At 35.0% G+C, this 25,503-nt stretch overlaps 1 protein-coding gene across 1 annotated transcript in view; it reads right to left on the bottom strand.

The window, feature by feature from the left end:
* The window catches only part of ROBO1 (roundabout guidance receptor 1), a 539,216-nt gene that overhangs the window by 62,574 nt on the left and 451,139 nt on the right, over positions 1 to 25,503 (bottom strand). Inside the window, exons 7-15 of the mRNA XM_036243340.1 lie at positions 24,683 to 24,691; positions 20,351 to 20,475; positions 17,767 to 17,938; positions 9,613 to 9,818; positions 8,045 to 8,126; positions 7,698 to 7,866; positions 7,445 to 7,611; positions 1,225 to 1,346; positions 518 to 749 (exon numbers count right to left, since the gene is read on the bottom strand). Coding sequence (XP_036099233.1) covers positions 518 to 749; positions 1,225 to 1,346; positions 7,445 to 7,611; positions 7,698 to 7,866; positions 8,045 to 8,126; positions 9,613 to 9,818; positions 17,767 to 17,938; positions 20,351 to 20,475; positions 24,683 to 24,691 — 1,284 coding nt within the window. The remainder of the gene's footprint in view (positions 1 to 517; positions 750 to 1,224; positions 1,347 to 7,444; positions 7,612 to 7,697; positions 7,867 to 8,044; positions 8,127 to 9,612; positions 9,819 to 17,766; positions 17,939 to 20,350; positions 20,476 to 24,682; positions 24,692 to 25,503) is intronic.

Genomic DNA, 25,503 nt, shown 5'->3' with positions numbered 1-25,503 from the left:
TAACCTTTTACCTTTATTTAAATGTTAATTTTTATTTTCCAGTTATAGGGTGGCCAATCAGACTGGTTTGTCTAGAACAGAAGGGTTTTAAGGGACATGAGTCATGAGTATAAAATGTGAACCCTGGAAAGTCCTGGGCAAACCAAGACGTTGCTCACCTTATTTACAAGTCATTACTCAAGATAACATTTAATAAATGAATGGAAAATGATGCAAAGGCAAGCAAATTGAAAACATGTCCATCTTTAAATGTGAATGTTATTTCTGAATGATTAAATATATCCCATATACACCATTAAGCAATACAATGCTCCACATCTGCACATTTCTGTATAGGTCTCTATTAAAGCAATTTATAATAGTTCTAATTAAACAAATTCTATTAGCAAAATATAATGTTCAATATAAAAAGAGTTAATAATGTCACTATTAACATTAAAAATTTTCAATCAAGTTAGTAAAAGCCTAACAAATGTACTGTGAGATGCATAGAAATCACACACTTCATTACACTTGCCTTCTTCCAGGGTTTTGGCAAATTTAATTTCACTGTCTGCTCCTTGAAATTCATTAAAAAACGGACGAGCCTTAATTTCATAGTTGACTCCCTTTCTGAGATCAGGGATAACCACACTATTTTTGGTTGGCGTTCTCACTTCAAAAACTAACCACTCCGATTCCCCATGGTTGGCTGCAGATGGCCGATAAAGAATTTTATATCCTTGAATATACTGAGACTGTTGGTCCACCTATTAAAATGACAAATAAAAATGTAATTGTTAATATCTTTTTATTGGTTTATTAGAAAATTATGAAAGTTAAATGGGAGAAAATACAAAAAAATTATATTTGGTTTTATTCTGCGGTTTTCCAGTTTACATAAAGCAGAATACTAAAAACAAATCACTATCTTTTGTAATGTGTTCCTTTTTCAGCTTAATACATAAAATTAGATATTAATTTCAATGCTTCATGCAGACATGAATGCCATCAAAGCACTTTTATGACAACATCTGGGGAGCTGTCTGGTAGGGTTCGGGGACATGAGAAAATAAAATGTTTTACCAATTTCAAATTTTAAAGCCTAATTAATGCTATGTAGAAATATTTGTAAGTTAAAAAATAATGTGGTAATAATCCTGTCTTCCTAGTTAACGTCCTGTTTCTTCCGTCTGAGACTGGTAAAGTTCACTATATGTATATAGCATCACAGCAACGACTCACTGTCCAGTGCACTTCAATGGAGGAGGAAGAAAGGATGGTTGGGTTGTGGAGGTGCAGCACAACATTCCCCAGCTCTCTCTGGACCTGCTTGTGATCCACCCCTTGACTTGTCGGGGGAACATCTGCAACAATTCAAAAAGACTGTGTCAGATCTTACACAATGTTACTGACTTGAGTGAGAACATGGTGAAACAACCCTTTCATTCTTTGCAACTCTCAGAAAGAAGAATCATTGTGACTGTGAAGACAACCTGTGATACAGAATAAAAGAGGAACAAGGTGACACATTTCTTAGGATTAGGAGGATAGGGAGAGAGACAGTGACAGAGATAGAGGCGATGATAACAGTGGCAAGTAGTAGTGTCTGAGAGCTCCTCCTACCAGGCCATGCTGGTCATGCTGGTCATGCTGGTCATGCTGGTCATGCTGGTTTCTTCCTGAGGATGAGGAGCCTTGTGCAATCCCCTCTGGGTTTGTTATAAACTTCTGTAGTGACCCTAACTATGCAAGATAGAAAGAGCCTCAAATTGCAACACTATGGGTGGGTAATGAAAAGAATGGAGATATAAGCGAAAAACAAGCACCAAAAAAATGTCAGACACCTTACATCTTATAAGAAGAACCTGGGTGTCTTTACAATTAGGTGTGTAAGTTAGTGGCTATGATGGGGGACTCAGAAGCCACCAGTAAAGCAGGATGGGGTAGGGTAGAACAGGATGACTAGGGTAGGGCAGGGCAGGGTATGGTAGAGTATAGTAGACTAGAGTAGCATAGACCTGATGAGAAAAGGCACTTATATTTAATTGATGATGGTTTGGTTTAGTTTAATTATGGTGTCATTGCAAACAAGGTTTAACAAAGAATTTTTAATCAGAAGAACACCAACATTTTAGAAAAGAGACCAAGAACATAGTAAAAAACAGTGTTCATTAATGTTACATTTTTCCCCCCAAACAAGAAAGGGTTTCTAAAGTCATCATTCAATAAAAATCGTGATTTCTACAGAAATTTCTAAATACAGATATTTTGCTTAGTTTATAATAGCTAAAGGGAACATAGGGTAAAAGAGAAGAAAATAAAATTTTGTTTTGCATCTAGAATTCTCCTCAAAGTATTACATCATCTTGGTGTATACATTCTAGATTACTTACCATCCATAAACAACAGACAAAAGCATTTTTATTTTTTATTTTTTTGTTGTTCAGATAGAGTGGGAGGGAGAGAGAGAGAGAAACATCGATGTGAAAGGGACACATCGAGTGGTTGCCACCCACATGACCCAACCAGGGCCGGGGACAAACTGCAACCAAGGTACGTGCCCTTAGTACGTGCCCTTAGTACGTGCCCTTAGCGGGAACCGAACCCGGGTCTCTCCAGACCGCAGGCCAACGCTCTAACCGCTGAGCCAAACCGGCCAGGGCGACAAAAGCATTTTTAGTTTCCTGAATAATTAAATATTTTCAAAGAGCTAACTGTGTGTAGATGACAAAATCATGAGTGGAGTCAAGGGTGGCGAGTGTCCTTGATGGAGTAGGGAAGGCAGGCAGCTGGGAGAGATGACTAATGAAGTGCTGCTGAAAACTGAGAAATAATACCCCTGACTATATATATAGCCTATAAATTAAGCTTTTATAGGCAAAATTAGAAAAACAACTGGGACAATAACTTTGGCTTTTCATACTTTATCACACTTTAGAGTATCTTTGGCTAATACTGGCCCTCAAGCTCCCTGTGATCACGGCCTGTAGCTAGAAGGCCCTCGATTTCCACTTTTCCATCAGGCACATTTCATCCCCTGCTGTCTCGTTTGCTCCTACAACTTCAGCTCCCTTCTATCTCCAGGCTAAGACTAAATTCCTTAGAATAAGGCAGACTTGGGCTTTAGCCCCAACTCAAGAACTTGACAGTCGTCTACCATTGGGAAGATTTCTGAACCTCACTATTTTTGTTCCTCATCTGTCAAGTGGGGACATTGACAGGGCCACTTCTGAGGACTCTGTGGGGCTGCATCCGGGGGGGCCGTCGAGTTCTTCATGAGGGCGGGGACCTGGCAACCCTTGTGGAGCCAGAGTACCCAGCACAGCGCCATTCGGACAAAGTGCTTATTGAACAACGGTTGAGTGAGATGAATTGGTATATGGGGAAGACACACTCTGTCAGCATCTAAACATATCCTCACACATGTAAGCTTCCATCCTCAGGGGCTTCTGCCTTTCCGGAAGTATCTTCTGACACGTACATAAACCATTGTAAAAGTTTTAACTACTATGATTTGATTTCAATCCTTAATTCCTTTGGTTTGACAGCAACTTGCCAGTTAGTATTTCATGGAAATGACTAAATTTCCTGGCCTAGTGTAACCATTTTTTACAACAGCAGTCTAGAATATGATTTTAGAAAATCTCTCACCAGAGAGAAAAATAGAAAGTATTGTCTAATAATGTAAAATTGAGAAGTTTATGAATTGGCCCTTTATTGTTCCAGTTATTCTCTGCCACCTGGAAGGAATATGTTATAATGTAAATGTTCTTCCCAACATTCAGAATTACACCAGGTGAGGAAATCTCCAACCTGATTCTCTCCAACTGCGTCCCTAATACGGGAACTCCACACACAACCTCTGAGGGCAGAGCAACGGTCTCGTATCACCTACAGCATACACACTTATTCTGCACATTTGGTATCTGTGTGCATACTTATTTTTTTAATCCTCACCCGAGGACATTTTCCCATCTTTTGTTCAGGTAGAGTGGGAGGTAGAGAGAGAAAGAAGGCAGAGAGAGAAACATCGACGTGAAAGGGACACACTGAGTGGCTGCCACCTGCATGACCAACCAGGGCCGGGGACAAACTGTATGTGCCCTTAGTGGGAACTGAACCCGGGTCTCTCGGGACCACAGACCAATGCTCTAACCGCTGAGCCAAACTGGCCAGGGCTGTGTGCGTATTTTTTAAAACACAAGGATCACACCCAGCCAATGTGCCTCAGTGGTTGAGCATCAACCCTTGCACCAAGAGGTTGCTGGTTCGATTTCTGGTCAGGGCCCATGCCCAGGTTGTGGGTTCGATCCCCAGTAGGGGATGCAGGAGGCAACCAATCAGTGTTTCTCTCTCACATCAATGTTTCTATCTCTCTCAAAAAAAGTCAATAAAAACATTTTTTAAAAAACCATAAGGATCACTAATACTGTGTGGATAGGATGTGTGGATGAAGAACAGTAGGAACAGTGGCAACCACGACCCTCACCCTAGCAATGACCAACACCACACCTACTTGCAAGCTACTCACCTCATCTTCCTTGCACTATCAAATCTTGTCTGTGGGAACAAATTTTGATTATCCTGTAACAAGGCTCTAACTCCAACTGTGACAAAGGTCTACCTGACTCCTGACCTGGAAGCCATGTCCTCTGACTTCACTCTTCCTTTTGACCCAGCTCATTCATGGGAATCTCTGCTTGGGGATGACATTCTTGCAGCCATGTTGCAGAAACGGTTATAGAAATTATGCCTGCTCCTATGCATCAATTTTTAACAAATCTTTTCTGAACTCTCTCTAACCCTGCCCCTTCCCGATCCTGCTTACATGTTCTGTACCCTCCAATTCTTTTTTTTTCCAGCTTCTTTCCCAGGTTCCCACTACAGACAATATCAGCCTGGCTCTCAGCTGGGCTCCATAGCACCTCAAAAGCAGGCTGAGAATTACACAATGAAATCGCCCTCAGTTTTGCTCCTTTTCATTGGTCCTGTTTTGTTGTCTAAAGTTAGAATAAGCATATCTTTTTCACATGATAATCTCTTAAATGTAAGGGAAAAACATCATGCCTACTCTTATTTTATTATTTTGAGGATTAAATCCAAGATCCTTGGATTTATTTTCCAAAGATGTGATTTCTATCCTTCTGCAGCCCCACCAACGAGCCTCATTGTCCTCCTCTTAAAAGTCTACCTGGAAATGTGGTCTGAGAAAAGAACACTTACTCCATTCATGATCTGACCCATTCAGACTAAAAGGGGAGATTACTTGATCCAGACATAATTCTGCTAATGCCAGCTGAGACTACATTTATTCTTTTGGCGACGACATCACTCGGTTGGCTCAGAGAGGTGTTTTAATTGACTTCAAACACTGAAGTCGGCCTGTCCCCTGCCACCCTCTCACACACTCACACGCACTCCCTCCAAGTCCCGTGTCCTAGGCCTGTCCGTCCACAGCTAATTTCTAAAACCTAAGTTCAAGCACCAGACTTTTCCATTTGCTCCACTGATTCCCACTTGTGAGTGCGGGCCCATCATTTCCGTCTGCCAAGACCTGTTGACTCTGCTCTCCTGCAGCACGCTAGCTGTCTTCCCCAGTCTCGTGATATTGGTGCCTTTCATGAACTTCTTTTTCATCCAGACAGTGAAAGAAACATATGTCCAATAACAAAATCCAATGGCATGAAAAAACACCTGAATCTTGTATAATCATAAATTGATTAGTTGATGCAATCCTTGCCCAATCCAGTGGCGGAGGTATTTTTTAGCCCCATTACATAGGAGAGCAGATGAGCACAGGATTAAATCGCTCAGGGCCATATAGCTAAGTGGTTAAAGAGCTGAGACGAAAAATTCTTTGATTTCAAAATTATATGCCTGTTTCGCTCTATTTCTAGTCCCCCTTTTGACATAGTTATTCATGTACAAACGTAAGTTGATTAAATTTAAAAAAACATATTCAGATACAATGTTACCTATATACTCACTTACAAATAAAGATAATGTGTCACAACACCATTCATATAAGTATACAAAATAATAGCAGTCAATCAAAACTCCACGTGGAGTCTTAGGCAGAGGCCACAGGACGAGGACAAAAGCTGACGCTCCCTGTGGCCTGCATAGCTTCTGCCTGCTTTACACCTGTGCTCCAACACCAAACACGCCCACTGCCTCAAGGCAGGCCCCAGAGCATGACAGCTCCTGGGGGTGACTCATGACAGCAAATACAGGCATCTGGGTGCTGCATTCACAGCACAAGACAGGAGACAGATGTGGGCATGTTCTACAACTCAGTTTGCTTTCTGTGAATTCTGAAACAAAAAGTCCTTCCCAAAGCTTGTTTACACACTCCCCAGAGAAGGCAGACCTAGCAGCATGCTGGCGGGTTCTCTCCCAGACCAGGCAAAGCAGTGCAAGTCTTTCAGGAATGTTTGCCACTTGTTCTAGCACTGTAGATAAGTGACATTTTTCTCCGGACATGTAAAACTCAAGACAGAGACACCATGACTCCTCTGTATGCTGTGAAAGGAATTTTGTATTTCTAGTCACTAAGATCTAGAATTATCCTTCTTTATTCATATAAGAGCAACCATATTTTAATTGTAATGATAATATGTTCAAAAAAGGTAAAAGATGATTCAAATTCACTCTTTTTTAAATATATAAATTCACTCTTATTAAAGTATTAAAATAATAAGGTGAGCAAGAGGGTGAATGGGAGATAATGTGACCTCTGAAAACTAAAAATAATTCATATTAATAAAAGGCAATAAACAGTAGTGTATCCTAGAATGTGATTCAAGTGAAAAAAATTTCCAATTTCAAGTGTTTTAGAAGTAGTTTTAACATGTTCCTTTTCCCTTTTTGTATGTTTCTTTAACCCAACTTTGACCAAAATAGACAATTTCCTTTTGCAATTTTAATATATCATGGCTCACATAACCAACAATAAATGATGGGCCAAACAATATACTGACCTGAAGTATTTTGTTTCCATGTTTCTTAGGAGGTTGGCTAAACACGGGGATTAAAAACTAGTCAAGCTTATGTTCCAAATATCTCTTACATTTGCATGATTTCCAGAAAGGATCACCAGTAAATTTACTCAATTTTAAATATAATTATTATAAGATCAATATTTTATACCCACATATAACCATACTTAAAATCACAAAATTGACTATAATACAAAAACTATTCCCAGAATATTTTGTCTCATTAGATTTGTGATTTTATAAAATCAGAAACATTTCTGTTATTAATCTTATCTTCAAGTGCTTAGTCCAGAAAACAATCATTTGCAGATACTGTTTGTGTATTAAAAGTTAGTTGAGCAAAGGCTTGGATGACAGAACTATGTTAAATACACAATCCCAGCATGTTGTACAAATGATGGACCTGTATCATTACAACATCCACAGATAAGTAGGTGTCCCAGGTTGAGTAAATCAGCATTTACCTTGTGTTTTCACCGGATCTGATGTCTGGCTGGGATCACTAATCCCATATGCATTAGCTGCTCTCACAAGGAAAAGGTAAATTGCATTAGGTTTGAGTCCTTTGATGGCAAATGTTTCTGTTTTCACATTCTCTGCTACAGTCTGCCAGCTGCTACCAGATGCATGGCTAAAGAGAGAGACACAAGTTAGAACGTGCATATTTAATGGTAACTCATGAAAAAGAACAACTAAGAAACATCTCTTGCACTCTACCTGAAGGCTTCCAAAATGTAAGATGTGGGAGTTGCTCCTGAATTCAAGTTTGGTTGCCATGACAATGTTACTGTATTTCTACTGACATCTGTAACTTCAGGTTTGGAGGGGGCACTAGGGATTAAATTTGGGTCGGTGGGTCTTGGGGGCTGAACTGGAACTCCAAATTCTAACAAAGGGAAAAAAGACAGGAGATGTTTGCATATAGACAGATAAGCACCTAAACAAATGTAGATTACATATCCACACACCTATCCAGGCATCAGAACATCTGCTTTATCTATTTACCAATAAGTAAACAATTGCATTGGAAGCTTTACTTGAAGGTAAAATACTGTCTGATTTACCTTGGACTTCAATGTAAGCGCTCCATGTTGCTTCCCCACTGGGGGCTGATGCGATGCAGGTGTACCGCCCAGTGTCGCCCAGCTGAGAAGACAGATGGAACATAAATATTTGCAACAATCAAGAGCTCAGTGGGCTGGAAAAGCAATTATAGGGTTTGTATATGTCCCATGAATATGGATAACTGCATTAAAATTCACTAACCAAAAACTACCTCTTAATTGATTATACTTTTATTGAATGTGAAGGAAAATATAGCAGAGACATAAATATATTTTATATGGTTATTCTGGTTCTATAATAAAAAAAAAATTAATTGAATGAACATTATTTTCAGTATCAGTGACAATAATTCAAAGGGTTAATCTTGACTACTAAATTATATCTTTATATTTAGTAAATCACATAATAAGGCTGATGAAGTTTAGTCAATGACTATTTTTACTATTTTGTATTTTATCAGAGTTACAACTATAGTTATATCTGAGATAAACAGGTATTAAGGAAAAAGGATAGACACAAAATGAGTTCTTATTTACTCCTTTCCCACTTTTTAATAACCTGTTACTTAAGGCAGTTCAATAAGTGTGAAAGGGAATCTTCACTGGAAAGAACACTTTCTCTCCCTTCTAAAGACTGAATGCCAGAATACAAACAGGTCACATGTTCGCCTTTGAATTCATCAGCAGCATAATGAACCCATACACCTCTTTTTAATGTAACAACTCTATCTTCAGGTAATATTTGATAAAGCAAGAATGTTGTCCTATTGCTCTGGCAATTATAATAAAGTCACAATAGTTATCACAAAGAAGTACAACATATCAGCCTTTGTAGCCCATAAAATGAACTGTTAATGCTGATCCAAAACTCCAAAGAAGCCACCCACAATAGGCAATCAAGCAATTGAAATGTACGTTTATTGCTGACAAGGCTATTCTTTCAAATGCCTCATGAGCTTGTCTGAACTTGACCTAAAAAGAAAAATCACAACAAAACAACAGCCCTGAAAGAACAGATGTAGATGTGGTGCCCTGGAAAGGTAAATCCTTAAATTGTTCCCATAATGTTGGCTTTTCATCATTTAGCATTCTGATTTCAATGTACACTCAGTGTGCACATTGCTTTCTAGTTTGTGTTTGCATATATTCTGCAATTGCAAAATGCTGAACCAAATACTCACAACCGGAGCATTGTTAAAGGGATTGCACATAAACAGAAAGTTATCTTTGAAAAAATGCTTCATGGAATGAATGACTGCTTCATACCACACTACTTGGAAGGTATTTTTTTCTCTCACAAATTCTTATCTACTTTCCTCAATAGGTTTCAAAGATCTTTTTTTTTCTCCTCCATATAAAACCTTAAATTACCTGCCATGGGCTAAGTTATGAGTCAAATCATCTTAAATACACATAGTGGAATGCCTGAAAGAATAAAGCACCAAATTAAACATATATTAATATTGTTATTTGGCATTTCATTAATTCTAAAATTTGAGACTTCAACACTAGGTGCTGGAGGCAAAAACGAAGTGAACCAACCGGGGAGAGCGGGCCACCTCGGTTACCTTGGCGTATCGGATCTGCAGCGCTCCCGTCTCCAGCTGTTTAATTCGAGAATCCTGGCTCGAAACAAGAACTCCGTCCTTTCTCCACAGAACCGTGGGCACCGGACTGCCCGTGGCCGCGCAGCTGAGCACTAAGGTACCGTCCACGGCCACCGTCTGGTTCGCAGGGCCCTGCCGAATGACTGGGGGAGGCCGGTCTGCGATCACTGCCGGGAGAAAGCGCAGGAAATAGGTTTCTGCAACTGGAAGCAATTTTCTCATCACCGGAGCAACAGCGGTTGCTCTAGGCTCTGAAACAAACTAATTAAACAAGTAATTAAAGTAGGAGACATGCATTATTCAGAATGCATTTATAGGAGGCACTGATTCAGAGTATTAAAAGGAGACAACATGTACTCTTTCCAAAGACCCACCACTGACGGAGGGCGCCACCGCTGGCCTGCTCCAGAGGGACTGTGGGTAGTGGAGCAGATGCCTGGTGGTGGGAAGCCGGATGCTTACTTTCCAAACTTTCAAATACGTAAAAGACAATAACAACATTTACCCCCAAAACACTTACAAGAGGAATTTTCCTAAGTGAACCAAAGCAAGCTTGATATTTGATCACTGTTTTGTGTCACAAAGAAAAAAAATGATGGTATCATACCAGCATGTTTACATTTTTGGATTCAAAAGGTGTTTGGACTTTCATAATTTACAAAGGAATATGATTGAGCTTCTTTCATCATGGGATTCTTTCTATTAAAATAATACATGGGTAAACATCTCCCAGTCCTAAAGAATTCAGAGAAAATGGAAAACTGCCCAAATACACTGTTGATAGGCTCATCCAAAAACAGAACTCAAGTTGATGTCCTGTCCTAGGCAATATTAAACTTCCATATTTTAATTACAGGAAAGGGAAAACATGTCTGCCAATGCTATTATCTCAATAGTTTTAATGTACTATTAAGAAGGAAACAATGGAAAGTATTTTTATAACATATAAAGTACTATTATCATCTAAAAAAAATAAAAACCTAAAAAAAATCTGAGATAAATGAAGAAATTATTTTAGGGGAAGACCTAAAACACTGAAGTGGAACTAAAATAAAACTTGCAATAGATGTTCTCATCCCCTGACCGAGGCAATTTAAGTGAAATGACAGATATTTTTTTAAACAAATAAAAATTTAAAAATTTAGTTGAATAAAAATGTTTTCCTCATTAAGATTTAACATTCTGAATATTATTTAAAAATTGTAAAAGTCACAAATATACAGAAGACAGTTCTGAGAAGTTGCCTGATGAAAGAGACTGGTTGCCAGGGTAACTAAATTTTGGATGCAACAATTTGTAAAGCTGTATGTGACATGTTCCAAGTTTTATGCACCAAAGATTTTCACAAGCTGGAGTTATACTTCAATTTGTTCCTCATTTATCATGCAATAATCATCAGTTTTGTGCATTCAATCTGACTAAAACAAGAAAGCAAGGGAGTGAAATCAGCACGTGTGCATTTTACTCTACCCTTCCAATTCCCCTTCATCCTTGGTTACTGTGTGACACTTGTTAATACCAGGGGTGATGTATTAGAAGGTTGGAGTTTAAATGTTGGCAGGAGTATTTCAGATATTCCATGGATGGAAAATATAAACCAATAATTCCTTTGCTTAACATTATTTAATCTTCTCAACTTTATCTGTTGAGATTGGCTAAAATAAAATCAGAACCCCCTCCTGATAAGTATGAAAAAAGAGTGAAAATGTTTTATTGCATTTGAATTTTTATAAGACTCTGCCACCTGTGTCCTATTGATTATAAGAATAAATGAATATTTATTTTCAGACATTAATTAAATTAGTAACAGAGTGTTTCTTAATAAAACTGATTAGAATTAAGTCCAATAAGGAAGCGGTTTGCATTTGGTAGTCATGTTAAACTTAAAAACAATCCAATATATGGGGATTTATTTAATTTTCTGTATCTTTACAGTTCTTTGATATTTGTATCATCTTTAGCATCATTCATACTCCCTAGCCCATCCCAATACTAATGATGCTGTTTTTCTGTCTTTTATTTCTTCCTGGTTTACACTGAGGGTTTTACAAAAATAAAACAAGGAAAGAGAAAGAGGGTCAATTATCATTTCCATCCCCATCATGTGGCTTTGAGCAAGTTCCTTAAATTCTCAAAGCCTTGGTTTCTTTTGTTTTTTAATCTTTAAATATAATAACATTTGAAATAATGATACTTGTTCTAACCAGCTCAGGGATTGCTATAAAGATCTAAATGAAATAGTGGGTGTGCAAGTGCTTTGCTAATTGCAAAAAGCTCAACATACACAAATTGTCACACTATCATTAAACTTTTCTGTAAAAAAAGAATATGCAAATCGAAGCTAAAAGCATTCATTAAAACAATTTCACATTTTTTGGAAAGAAAAAAGTGAAACACTTTGGTGTTGTCACAGATTAGAATAAAATACTGATGAAATGTTTAAATTTATTCAAAGAAAGAGGGTAGTACATTTATGAGTCAAAACTAATTTTAGGATTTATAAGATAAACCTCAAATTAAGTTTCTAATATTTTACACTAAGATTATTAGAATAAATTATCAGGTTGATACAATAGAATGTTTGAAAAACCAGAAGTACATCTTAACACAGTGAGGAAGTGCCTAGGGGCTGGAGTCAGAAAAATTAAACTGTAAAATGAAAAGATTCCATATCTGTGCCAATAGTTCAGGTGGCCATGAGCACCTGAGTGTGGTTAGTGTGAGTGAGGAACTGGGTGTAATTTTATTTCCTTTGAAGCAATTTAAATTCTAATAATATTTAAAGCCTCATGTAGCAAGTGGCTACCAGAGTGGACAGTGCAAACTTTTGTTTTGAATCTCAGTTTGGCTACTTGTTACCTGCATTGTGTGGGCACACCTTTCCACCATTCTCAGCCTCCGTTTCCTCATCCGTATAATGACATCGTGTCACATTTGAAATTTTTGACATGTGAGAAGTTCTTAGCATAGTGCCCAGCACAAAGGAAGCACTGAACAACTGTAATGTTTTATTGTCTGTGTAGTGGCAGTAATAGTGCTGGTATTATTAGAATAAATAATATTCTAATTTATAAAAGTTTATAAAAGTTTATAAAAGTTTACCTATCTTTTCCCCACAGTCAATGAAAGGTTTAAAGACCCAAGTAATATTTTGTTACCTTAAAGATAATGACCATAAAGAGGATGTTAATACATATAAATATATTTGTAAAATAATTTTAAGTGGAAAAGAATACAAAATAACATACAAACACTGGTTTAAGTTTGAAAAATTCACATTTATACACTAACTTATATCAGTTATGGTATGTCACAATTGCTATCAGTTTGCAAACATATCTCACACAAATCCATGAGTTAGGCTATAAAAAAATTATACAATTTTAGGGATTGGGAACTGAAATTTTGAAATTCAAGTGATTTGTCCATATCAAATAGTTAGCAACTGGAAAATCTCACTTTTTTTAAATGAAAGTTAACACTCTTTCTACTGTATATTAATAACTTTTGAGAATTAAATGAAAGTGATTTAAAATTATTTATATCATTTAATAACTACTATTTTTTTTTTTACGTTGTAGTAATAAAGAGAAGAAACATTTTCAATTAAGTAAGTGATAAAAATTTCTATGTTCTTGTGTCAAATGCAACTTGGGGTAGACCACAAATGCAGAGAAGCAACATTTCAAAGGCAGCTGCTACTCCACCATGTTCTATGCCTTGTGTTTCATTCTGCCTTTGCCGTTGTGGTTTCCAGACAGTAAAGAAAGACATTCAAAACGCTAAAGTCAAATAGTATCCAGAAAGTACTCTATCTACTAGCCTATCATCTTGACTTGACTTGGTAAACAATAAATACTGGTATTGCCAGAACACAAGACAATTCCAGTTTACCTATGAAGAATTGGTCCCTAGTTGTAAGCTGTTTGTACAATATCAATAAGCTCCAAAATAAAGAAAACAACTAAAAATACAACATCACCATGGCAAACACAAAACCACCTTAAATCTCTCCAGAGACTGTAAGATGAAACAGGAGTGTTAGGAATGAATTCCTATTTGGGATAAATCACATATCCACAAATTTAGAGTTTTTGTTTTTGCTTTAGTTTAGCAACAGTTGCTATCCCTGATTCTCACTAAAATAACAATTCAAGATAATGCAGTATCAGATGGCACATAGAAAGCTTTGCTTTCAAAGTCTTAATTATGAGACTAATTAGAGATACTTAAAATTATTGTTACCATAGTTTTCTTTGGCCCTTTTTCATGTATACCTGTATATACATGTTGCTTTATGAAGCTGGAATTACAAATGTATGTGTAATTCTATGTTCTATTTTTTTTTTCTGCATATTGACCATTGTCAAATTCATTGCATGGTCTTCACAACCATCATTTAATAATTGTAATTAATTTAAGAAATTAAAAAAACTTTTTAAGGCAATGTTAATTCGCAAATACACATATGTGGAATAAGCTGGTAAAGTCAATAAACTAGTTTGGCTGGAATGGAAACTTCAAGGTAAAAATAAATAAATAAATAAATAAATACAAAAACAAAAAAAAACTTTTTAGCTTATTCTAACTTATTTGAGCCAGTACATATGTTATATGTACTGAGTAGGAGTTCAGACTTTTTAATGAGACAGTCCTAATTTTGAATTCTGACTTAACCAATAGCTAGATGTTTATTTCTTTCTTCTTTGTTTCTTCCACTCGTGCAGAAAAAATATATGCAGCCTCTGCCTTGTGTCAGACTTTGGAGGTTACTGGGTATATACTTAACTTAATTAGACAGATATAGGCCCTGCTCTCAAGGAACTTAGTGTCTAAGGAAGATTACAGGAAAATAACCAGGGAAGATAGGAAAGGTTAGAATACAATCTGTAGATAAATAAATAGCAGGGGTCGGGGCATAGTACCCAAATTTGAGGAGTTAGGGAATGCTTCTTGAAGGAATTGAAATTTCAAGTCAGTAGAAAGAGCATGCATAGAAGTCTTAAAACACACACACACACACACACACACACACACACACATACACACAGCAAACAATAAAATTAGGGCATGTGAGCAACACAGTATCCAAAGGTGAGCCTGCAGAGGTGAAATCATGAAGCATTTTAATATAAGCATTACCCAGAGAGCACTGGGAAACAAAACAAATAAACAAAAAATTACTGCAAAATCTTTTTAATATCAAAAGGGTATCTATAAAATCTTAGCTAATACTATACTTACAGATAAAATACTAAATGCTTTTCCTTTGAAGTAAGGATCAAGAAAAATATGTCCACTATTTCAAATTCTACTAATTATATTGGAGATCACATATCATGCACAAGTAAAGAAATAAAAGATAATATTGGAAAGAAGTAAAACTAGTTTTCTTTGTAGTTGGCCCATTTTGTTCATAGACATTTCAAAATAATCTCCTTGTAAACTCCTAGAAATAATAAATGGATTTAGCAAAGTTGCTGGATATAGGCTTAATATACAAAGTCTTATCTTAAAAAATAGTATAATAAATTATATATATGCAATCATATCAAAAATAATAAAATATCATAGGTATAAATCTGCTAAAATATGTGCAAGACATCTATCCTGCAAACTATAAAACATTGTTGAGAGATTTAAAGATCTAAATAGATTGAGAGATTTATATGGAATATACCATTTCCTTAATTTGGAAGACTCGGATTAAAATGTTGATTCCCCTTAAATTGTTCAATAATTTAAGTGGAATGAAAATTTAAAACTCAGACTTTTGTTTGTTTAGATTATGTGTGTGTATGTGGATAGAAATTAACATTGTTTTTAAAGCTTATGAGAGAACTATGTCAAATTGAAAAGCTTTTGCACAGTAAAAGAAACAACTATCAGAACAGAAAGGGATCTCACTATATGCGAGAGCATAATCACCAATGATGCATCAGATAAGGGGTTAATTTCCAAAATATATAGAGGGCTCATACAACTCAACAAAAGAAAGACAAAGAACCCAATTAAAAAGTGGGCAGAGGACCTAAATAGACACCTCTCCAAAAAAGGACATACAAATGGCCAAGAGACATATAAAACAATGCTCAACATCACTAATCATCAGGGAGATGCTAATTAAAACAAAAATGAGGTATCACCTCACACCTGCCAGAATGGCCGCCATCAACAAATCATCAAACAAGTGTTGGTGAGGGTGTGGAGAAAAGGGGACTTTAGTGCACTGCTGGTGGGAATGCAGACTGGTGCAGCCACTGTGGAAAACACTATGGTGTTACCTCAAAAAGTTAAAAATTGAACTGCCATTGACCCAGTGATCCAACTTCTAGGAATATACCTTAAGAAACCTGAAACACCAATCACAAAGAATATATGCACCCCTATGTTCATAGAAACACTATTTACAATCGCTAAGATCTGGAAACAACCCAAGTGTCCATCAGTAGATGAGTGGATAAAAAAGCTGTGGTACATGTACACAACGGAGTACTATGCTGTAAGAAAGAAAGATCTCTTATCCTTTGAGATGGCATAGAAGGACCTGGAGACTATTATGCTAAGTGAAACAAGACAAGCAGAGAAAGACAAATATCACATGATCTCACTTATTTGTGGAATATAATAAACTAAACAAACTGCTGAACAAAATTAACCCAGAGATACAGAGATGGGGTACAGACTGACAAGCCTCAGAGGAGGGGGACTGGCGGGGGAAGAGATAAACCACAGAACTTACATGCATGTATGCATTGCCAATGAACATAGACAAAAAAGCTGGGGATGGGGTGGGGGGAGGGGAGGAGGTTGTCAATGGGGGAAAAATGAAACCATCTGTAATAAAAACTAATTAATAAAAAACAATATAGCTTACTATAAAGCTATAATAATTAAGTTTATATATACTGCCATAAATAGATCAATGGGACAGAAGGGAGGAAAAGTAGTAGACCACACATTGATATTCATTTGAATTATGATTAAGATGCCACTGTAATTCAGTGGAGAGAAGACAGTCTCTTCAATAAATGATGTTGGAATACCATTAGCATCTATATCGGGGGGGGGGGGATTTTTCCTATTTTATACCATACACAAAAAATAATTAAAGATGAATTAAAACCTTAAATCTCAAAGGTATAGAGAATAAAGCTTCTTGAAAAAGACACAGGAGAACATTTTCATGATCTCAAAGTAGGACAGGAAACTATAAGCACTAACTATAAAAGAAAAAAAATAACACATTGCTCCTTATTAAAATTTGTTACTTAAACCCTAAAATCATCATTAAGAGATGAATAGAAATAAATATTTATAATACATATACTTGACAAAGACTTGCATCTATAATATATGTGAAAAAAGAAAAAGTAGAAAAACAGTATGTGAATCCACCAAAAGGCAAACCAAGATACTTGCGTGCATATGCCCAGCAATAGAATCGCACAGGTACAGGGAGCTTTATTAATAAAACCCTAAACTGAAAAGGATCCATCAGTAGAAGAATACATACATAAACTGTGAGCTATTTATACAACAGAATACTACACACCAACAAAAAAATATATATGTATGTATTTATAGGTATACATGTTTTTTCTTTTCAAATTATTACTACTATCATCCATCTAATGTTTCGGAGATAGTCTCCATCACTGTATCATCATTAATTGATTGTGTTTAGGGGAGTTGATAAACAGAACAAAAATCACATTAAGAAAAATTGTTCATTATCATGAGTTGTGAATTGCATTTATCAATAATTCACTTATCTCCTTAATTTGGAGGAAAGAGAATGAATATCTTATACTACGAGATTTTAAAATAGATTTTATTTTCTAAAACATGAAAACATTACTACGTACAGCTGTTCAGTATTTTTTCTTTGCATAATAGCCATGATTTCATGAATCTGACTTGATGCTAGAAATCTACAGTATGACCAAGTTAAATTAAGAGTAATTTTAGACTTAATAATTGTATTAACATCCTCTTTAGTTTTACACCAACACAGCTGTAAGGATACAAAGATTAAAATAAATACATTTACTGGTACTCTCATGAGACCCTAAGCCAAACTCGAACATTTTGAAATAAAATGCTCTACTTTACCATCAGTTACTTCCAAATATGCTTTTGTGATGATACTTCCGGCAACATTTAAAGTCTGGCAGATATAATAACCAACATCAGATCGCTGGACATTGGTAATAGTGAGGTCACCAGTCTGGGAGACTGAAAAGCGGCTGGATGACTGTGGTGGCTGATATGAAAAAAGCAGATTCTAGAAGCCAGATTATGGGAAAAAAGAATAACAATAAGTTAATTACTAGGTTCCAATAATTTGGCATATATACATATATTTATAAACAGATATACAAACATACACACACATACACAAACACACACTACACAATTATATGTAAACAAATAAGCTAAATATTCTTTCATCATATATTCACATATATAGATGTGCAGATACACAAACACATAAATACACAAAGTTTATCTATTTTTAAAAAGTTATTAAAAATTCTTAATATTGATATATGCTTTTATAATTATGTTTCCAACAATACTAGATATAAAAGGATGTTAGATATCATTAGTGTTAAACATTTTACATATTTAACCAAACCAAAGTTGATGTATTTAACATACATATAATCTTTTATTATATAAGTAAAGTAAAATTTTAAGCATATTCTGACAAGTAAGGTTCAAGAGTAACATTTCAGCACCATCACAAGTATCTTTGCTAGCCTTCCATAATAAAGGTTCAGTAACCTCTATCGCACTGTTAATAATTTCTTGTTAAATGGTGAGCATATGATGAATTTAAGAATTCATAATAAAGCTTTATTTCTGTAAAAAGTTACCTTAAATGCAAAGTAAAGACAAGATATGATTTGATTTTTGTGGTACAAATGAATCAAAACATGTTTGTTAGAGGGAATGTATATTTTATGCAAAATAACAGGTTATGAAATAAAAAGAAATATCAACATTTCTTCTAACAAAATAATGTTGCTCCTTTTTAAAACTTTAGTTGTCTTTTAATATAACTCATTTAATAAACAGGTAACTACTATTCCATGATATATGTCAAATAACAAAATGCTTTAAAAAGTAAGTTGTATTGCCCTGGCCAGTGGGGCTCAGTTGGTTGGGCCTGTCAGTTCACCAAAGAGGTGTCAGTTCAATTCCCAGTCAGGTCACATGCCCAGGTTGTGGGCTTGATCCCTGCAGGAGGTGAACAATTGTTGTTTCGCTCTCACATTGATGTTTCTCTCACTCTCCCTCCTTTCCCTTCTCTCTCTAAAAATCCATTTAAAAAATCTTTAAAAATAAGTTGTATCATTAAACAAAACTAAATATAAGTTATCTTGAAATTTGATTTAAAAACTTTATTTTAAGGAATAATTTATTTACATAATTAAATGAATCATGTAAATTCTACTTTATTCAGAAGGACTTCTAGTGGATTTACTTAATATTGCTACACAGATTTTCTTATGTCATATACTTCCAATTCTTCCTGCTCCACTAACATTTCATTTTTCCTTGTCTGTCAGCAAATTTGCTCCTATGAGGCCAAATGGAATGTGTTAGAATTAACCAAGTTCCTAGAATTCACATGACGACCTACTGACCATAATCAAGTTAACATTTGCCTTGCAAAGGACAGACTAGACGGCACTGTCACAGGTGACTGAGCACAGCGAGGAAACCATCCACGTGCTGTTTATGAGCATAGTGTAAGCAAGACATGAAACAACACACCCAGCATTGGTTTAAGAAAAAAAAAAAAAAGGTTAGAAATATCTGTATTAAAAACGAATGAGAATCCTTATTATACATGTATCAGAAGTGAAAGGAAAATATTTCCCTTTATTGAAGAAAGCAAGTTATTAAGAGATAAAAAAATAAAATAAAAGACTTACATTTTAAAAACTATTTTAAAGTTTCCTATTATTTTAAAAGTAAAATTGTTTCAAAATTTCTTTTTTATTAAGCTGAAGCCCAACAGAGAACTTAGAGTTTATAAGTTCTCCATATCCTAGTTTTAAAGTACACTGAAAATTATAGTGTGTAAAATGTTGAGAGTGTTTTATTTAATAGTATATGGTGATCACATATAATAGTTTTCAATGAATTAGAATATACTGAGCTATATTTAACATGACATCTATGTTACATAAAATTTCATACAGTTTGTTAAATTTTTAATTGATATGTATGTTATTCACATATAAATAATATATCATAGAAGTGAACAGGACACTTGTAATTCCTGGGGCTTCATAGAAATTGCACTAAATAATTATCATGTCTGTTTTAAATGTGTATAAATCTCATTTAACATATAATTACAGATACCTGTATAATAGAAATGGTAACTAATTATATTGAGAAAAATACTTTTTTAAATGTTGCTGAATTGTAAATAAAGGTGAATTTTATATAATATAGCAATTACTATTCTAGATACCATACTAGTGTACCAAAACTAGACAGGAAAAACTGCTTTGAGAATTAAAACAATGAAGGAAAATTTGCCTTCTCTCTCAATGCTAAAATGTTCTATGACAAGGAGATTTCACAATTCTCTTACAGTGACAGTTAGTTGTATGATGACTAAATAATAAGTCTGGCACCTATTCTTGCTGATTGAAATAACAGATGGAGCTCGTACCTGACTTCCCTCTCTCCTCCAAAAAATTGCTGGTTGAGGATTTCCAGTTGCTTCACACTGAAAAGTTACAGTTCGTCCCATGGCAACAACCTGGTCACGGGGTTTCACAACAAAATGCGGAGGTTCTAAGGGAGATGAAACAAATGACACTGAATCAAAAGCATGTAGTTGTCTTCACTGAGACAACTTTCTGATATCCCAAGTGCTGCTGTTATTTTACACAACACGTTATATAGCACATAACATGCAAAGTTTCATCCTTAATTCAATTGACGCTAAATTGTTAAATGCATATTTATAGAATGAAACAGAGTTGTTTTGTGAAGTTTTTTTTTTTTTATTACCTGAAATTCCAAGATTAACCTCCGTATTAAAAGGGCTCTTTTATATGCATGTGCGCACAACCAGCGGATACAGACATTAGGCTGGGAAAGCAGGAGGGCTTGGCAGTGGGAGGGAGGGAGGGGTCAGCGGGGAAAAGAGGGGGACATCTGTAGCCCTTTCAACAACAAAATATATATATTAAAGAGAAAAGAGCTCTTGAGCTATACTCTGACCCCCTTACATTCTAAGTATACCTGAAATTTGCTTGAATTCTTTTCTCATTTACAGCTGCTTAAAGGTGAATGGATTTAAATCACACACACAAGAACATCCTGATGTAGGCAGGTAAAATTACTAACTCAAAAGCTCCTGAAATGCTACCATGCAAATTATAACCATTTAAAATCCTTATCCAATTACTTGAATAGAAATGAAATTAAAGCAATAGTGGAGTCAAATGCCTCCTTCATTTACATAGGCAAGGGCATGTTCAAACAGAATATATATGGAAATGAGGGCAAATTTGAAACATCTGCTCATCCTGACATTATAAATACTGCCAGCTTTGTCCAAACTGTTTGATTTATACAGACTTAAATGGCCACTTCATCCGGCAGTAAATAGAGAGTCAGAAAATTGTGTCAGTTACATTGAGAGCAATGGCAGCTAAAAACATTAGGTGTGCTGATGGAGTCACTCCTGGAGAAAAAAGTGCTTGTTTGGACTGTGCTTTATGCTTGAAAAATGTGCACTGAATGTAAGTCTTTCTACCTACTGTTTACACTTTTCACGTTCATTTCTTATCAACTGTCTGAGACACCTAATTATTCTCCTCTCGTCTCAGTTCCAATTGAAGTGAACATTTCAAGCCAGACGTTTAACAGTTTATACAGGATAGGGTTCTTCTAATCTACTGTTTAAAACTGTTTCATTGTTTCTAACAGTTTTTCTTAAAAGTGCTCTTATTTATGACAGTCATTTAGAAAACCTCTGAAAACTGAATATGAATCAAAAATTATATTCAGATTATTTCTACAAATGCTTCGACTTTGCTCACAAGAATATGATTTCTTTGTTAATGAAGGTGAGGAATTGATAGGGTGTTTTGCCCTAGTTAAATATTTTCTAGTCAACTGAGCACAGACATATATTCAAATATTTATAATATACGTATTAGTTAAAGTAGCTCCTTAGGAAAAGGACTATGTAAAACACTACTAAGCTGAGGATTACATGGGGGAAACTGAAGAAAGCAATTAGATGTCCTGGTTCTTCAGTGCTCCTTTTTTAGTTTAATTGAGGTTTAGTAGAAATTATACCATTTGGCTAGAAAATTATAGGAGACCCAAAAAATCAGGTCAGATGCCTTCAAATATTCTATAACTTATTGGGAAGGAAATACAAAGTTAGGAGATATCGTTCAGGTTCCATTTGGTAATGCTCAAGTTCTAGCCTATAATTTTTAAAATTCTGATTATAATTGAACGGTTTAGTCATGATTTTAGCCAACACTGTCATTATGCAGGTATAATAACAAGCATGGGCACTGCGCTTGGGGACTTTCCTCCACAGCATCCACACAGCAGCACTGGCTCCCTTCACTGGGTTGGAATAACTGATGCAGAAATTAGAAGGAAAAACTAAAAGGATTGACTGGACAATAAACTAAAGCCAGAAGACACTTTAATTTGTTTCAATGAACAAAAAGAACCAAATGATTAATTAAATGAATGGGAGAATATGACTTTCCAATATGCAGGGAATTTGGGTAGGAAAATATAAGTGTTTTAACCACTTAGCCAAGTAAAAACTTCGGGTGGTCTTTTTCCTGTATCTCAGAAGCATGTCTAATAATGTGTGCCAGAATCCAGGTTTCTTTTATAAAATGCCAGCTCTCCTCAAACCTCAAAGACTTATTTGGGAACAAGGGATGCAAACCCTTATGCTGACTACATTCATCCTGCAGCAACCCTTCCACGCAGGAATTCAACTGGAAATGAACTGGCTGCATTTTATAGGCATATTGTCCAGCCAACATCAACAGTGACATCAGCCACAAGTTACGTCTTAGAAATATAACTTGGAAAAAAATCCTTTTGTACATGTATAGGGGTGGGCAAAAGCAGGTTTATAGTTGTGAGCACATAAAACAGTTTAATCTTGTATTATTATTTATTGTATTATTTTCCACACAACAACTGTAAACCTATTTTTGCCCACCATGTATGTGAAATACCAGATGCAGACATAATTCTAAAAAATAAGTGAAATGAATTAAATACACTAAATCTATTGTATTTAAGATAAAATACAATCTTTCTTAATCACCTATCTGTTTAGATTGAGAAGGCTATTCATGATATGCATCTACTTGATGTTTATTAAAAAAATGTTGAAATGTTTTTCAAGGCTACAACATTTAAACTCGCTATAATTAAAAATACATAATCATGTAACTAATGTTACATATGGTCAGTGCTGAAAATTTAGGGAATTAGACAAAGAGAAAAAGAAAAGCTACTATAATCCAGCCACGCAAATTGGACCATATTGTTTTAAAATACTCTCCTACAATATTATTTTTAATGACTATTTAGCAATCCATATACATTACCTTACATTATTTATCCAATCTATTAGTTTTAAGTTTGGATTGTTTTTCATTTTCACTATTAAAAACAATGGTGAGATTGCCATCCTCTCAATTATGTTCAAAATTTTTAGACTCACAGTTTCTGTAACAGGGCACTTTCCTCTGAAATCTCACACACACTGAGCATCAGCATCTTCGCCAAACCGAACATGGACTCTCCTCTTAATTAGCATTTTTATGTCAATGTGACATTAAGCACTTATCTTCATATTACCTTGTCACTGAGGTACTATTTGTTGTGGATTGTGTCCTATGCTTATCTTTTTTACTTCTAAGAACTATTTATAGGCTAGAATTTTACCTATTTATCATATATGTTGTAGATGTAGTTTTGCATTTTGTTAATAGTCTTTTTAATCTGGTTAGGTGTTTTTGTTACTCTATCAATAATATTATACAATATAGATTACATAATACATAGTATGTAAGCATTCAACTCCGTTCTCATCTTGTACTTTGGTATTTATTATTTATGTTTAAGTTCTAATCATCTATATTTTTGTATATATAGTAATATAGAGAAAGCTATTTTTTTCAACTAGCCTATTATTGTATCACCATTATTGAATAATCTAACCTATCTATATTAATATGAAATGACACTTTTATAGTATTTGTGCAGCTTTTTAACTAAAAAAAAATAGGGAGGTACTTTTAGGGTCAAAATTATTTTCTGGCGTAACACTTGGCAGATGTTCCAGCATCCCTTTAAAGAGTGAGTGGGCCCTTCCAAAGGTACTGGCCATGACAGTATTTGCTAACCTAATGACTATAAGAGATAATTGTTTATCAAAGCAAACTTTAATACATTTTGGACACATCATGTAGTTATTTCTTACACAAAATATAGTGAATCTGACACATAGAAATGAAAAGGAGTATAAACAGCTCTAACAAGGTTATTCACCAACAGGACTTTTAATGACTATGATTGAACAACAGTTACAAAAACTCAGACAGACAATGAATATATAAACATATTTTGGACAAAAAAGTCCAAATTGTTGTCTGGACACCTAATTTGGTTTGTTTATCTTATGAGATACAAGTTGAAACAGTGCTCAACCAAGATACAGTCCTATCATTCATGTAAGAAAAGAAAAAAATAAAAGGATTCAGATCACACATCATTTAAGAAGACATAAAGTTAGCAACCCCATTACCTTTCCTCTTTGTCAGTTACCCATACTTCCTGCAGACTTTATTCTGTGCAGTCTGTCTTTGTGGCCAATGACAAGTGAAACATGGAGGCTGATTGGTTGAAGGACATGGAAGGGTATGGATGGAAAGGGGAAGAGAAGTCCCAGTCACAGTGACACGATGATTAGAAGATGGCCAATAAAATGTCAACTTACCAGACCCAACTAAAACGAAAAAAAGAAAACATGGAATAAATAAAAATAAAGAAACAGAAAACGAAACAGAAAAAGTAATAAGATTTGATTTAACAATGATCTTTCTTTTAAAATAAAATAAAGAACATATTCATATTTGGATGCATGGCTCATCCTGTCCATGACCGAATATATTTGTTAGCATTTTAAATATAATAATGAATAATTTAAGAAAATTAGAAATGAATCTTAAAATCTCTTCAATGATTAGATGGCAGAGCTACAGTGGATGACAGCTACAAAATTATAAAACACTTTTCAATGACTTTACATTTTGCTACCAGATGACAGGGTTAGACAACTATATGTGTAATGCGTTTTTAAAAAAACACTATAAATTTTAACTGGTAAAACTATATATACTAGAATCAAGCATCTTAATCAAAGGTAAAGAAGTGTTAAGTTCTATAACACACCATCAGATTAATTTTTTAAAAGTTCAGGCTGCCAATGATATTCTATTAAACCATGTTTCTCATACTTGAATTAACATACAAAATCACCCTAAGATCTGTTGAAAATACAGAGTATGATTCTACAGGTCAGGAGAGTGGCTTGAGATTTTGTATTGCTAAAGAGCCCCCAAGCGCTGCCGGTCTATGACCACAGGTTGAGTAACAAGGTTATTAAAAAGTGTTACATCTAAATTCTCACATATTTTAAATTGAGAAGACATATTTAACAATATGAAAACAGAGAACACTTTATAACACTTTCTAGTAAAGTCATAATCATATTATCTGTTTTCAGTGATGAAACCTTGGACATTTTAACATATCAAG

Source organism: Molossus molossus, unplaced genomic scaffold, assembly GCF_014108415.1.
Source record: "Molossus molossus isolate mMolMol1 unplaced genomic scaffold, mMolMol1.p scaffold_m16_p_5, whole genome shotgun sequence".
Lineage (NCBI taxonomy): Eukaryota > Metazoa > Chordata > Mammalia > Chiroptera > Molossidae > Molossus > Molossus molossus.
Note: the sequence above shows the minus strand (reverse complement) of the source record. Positions and strands in the feature narration are given on the sequence as shown.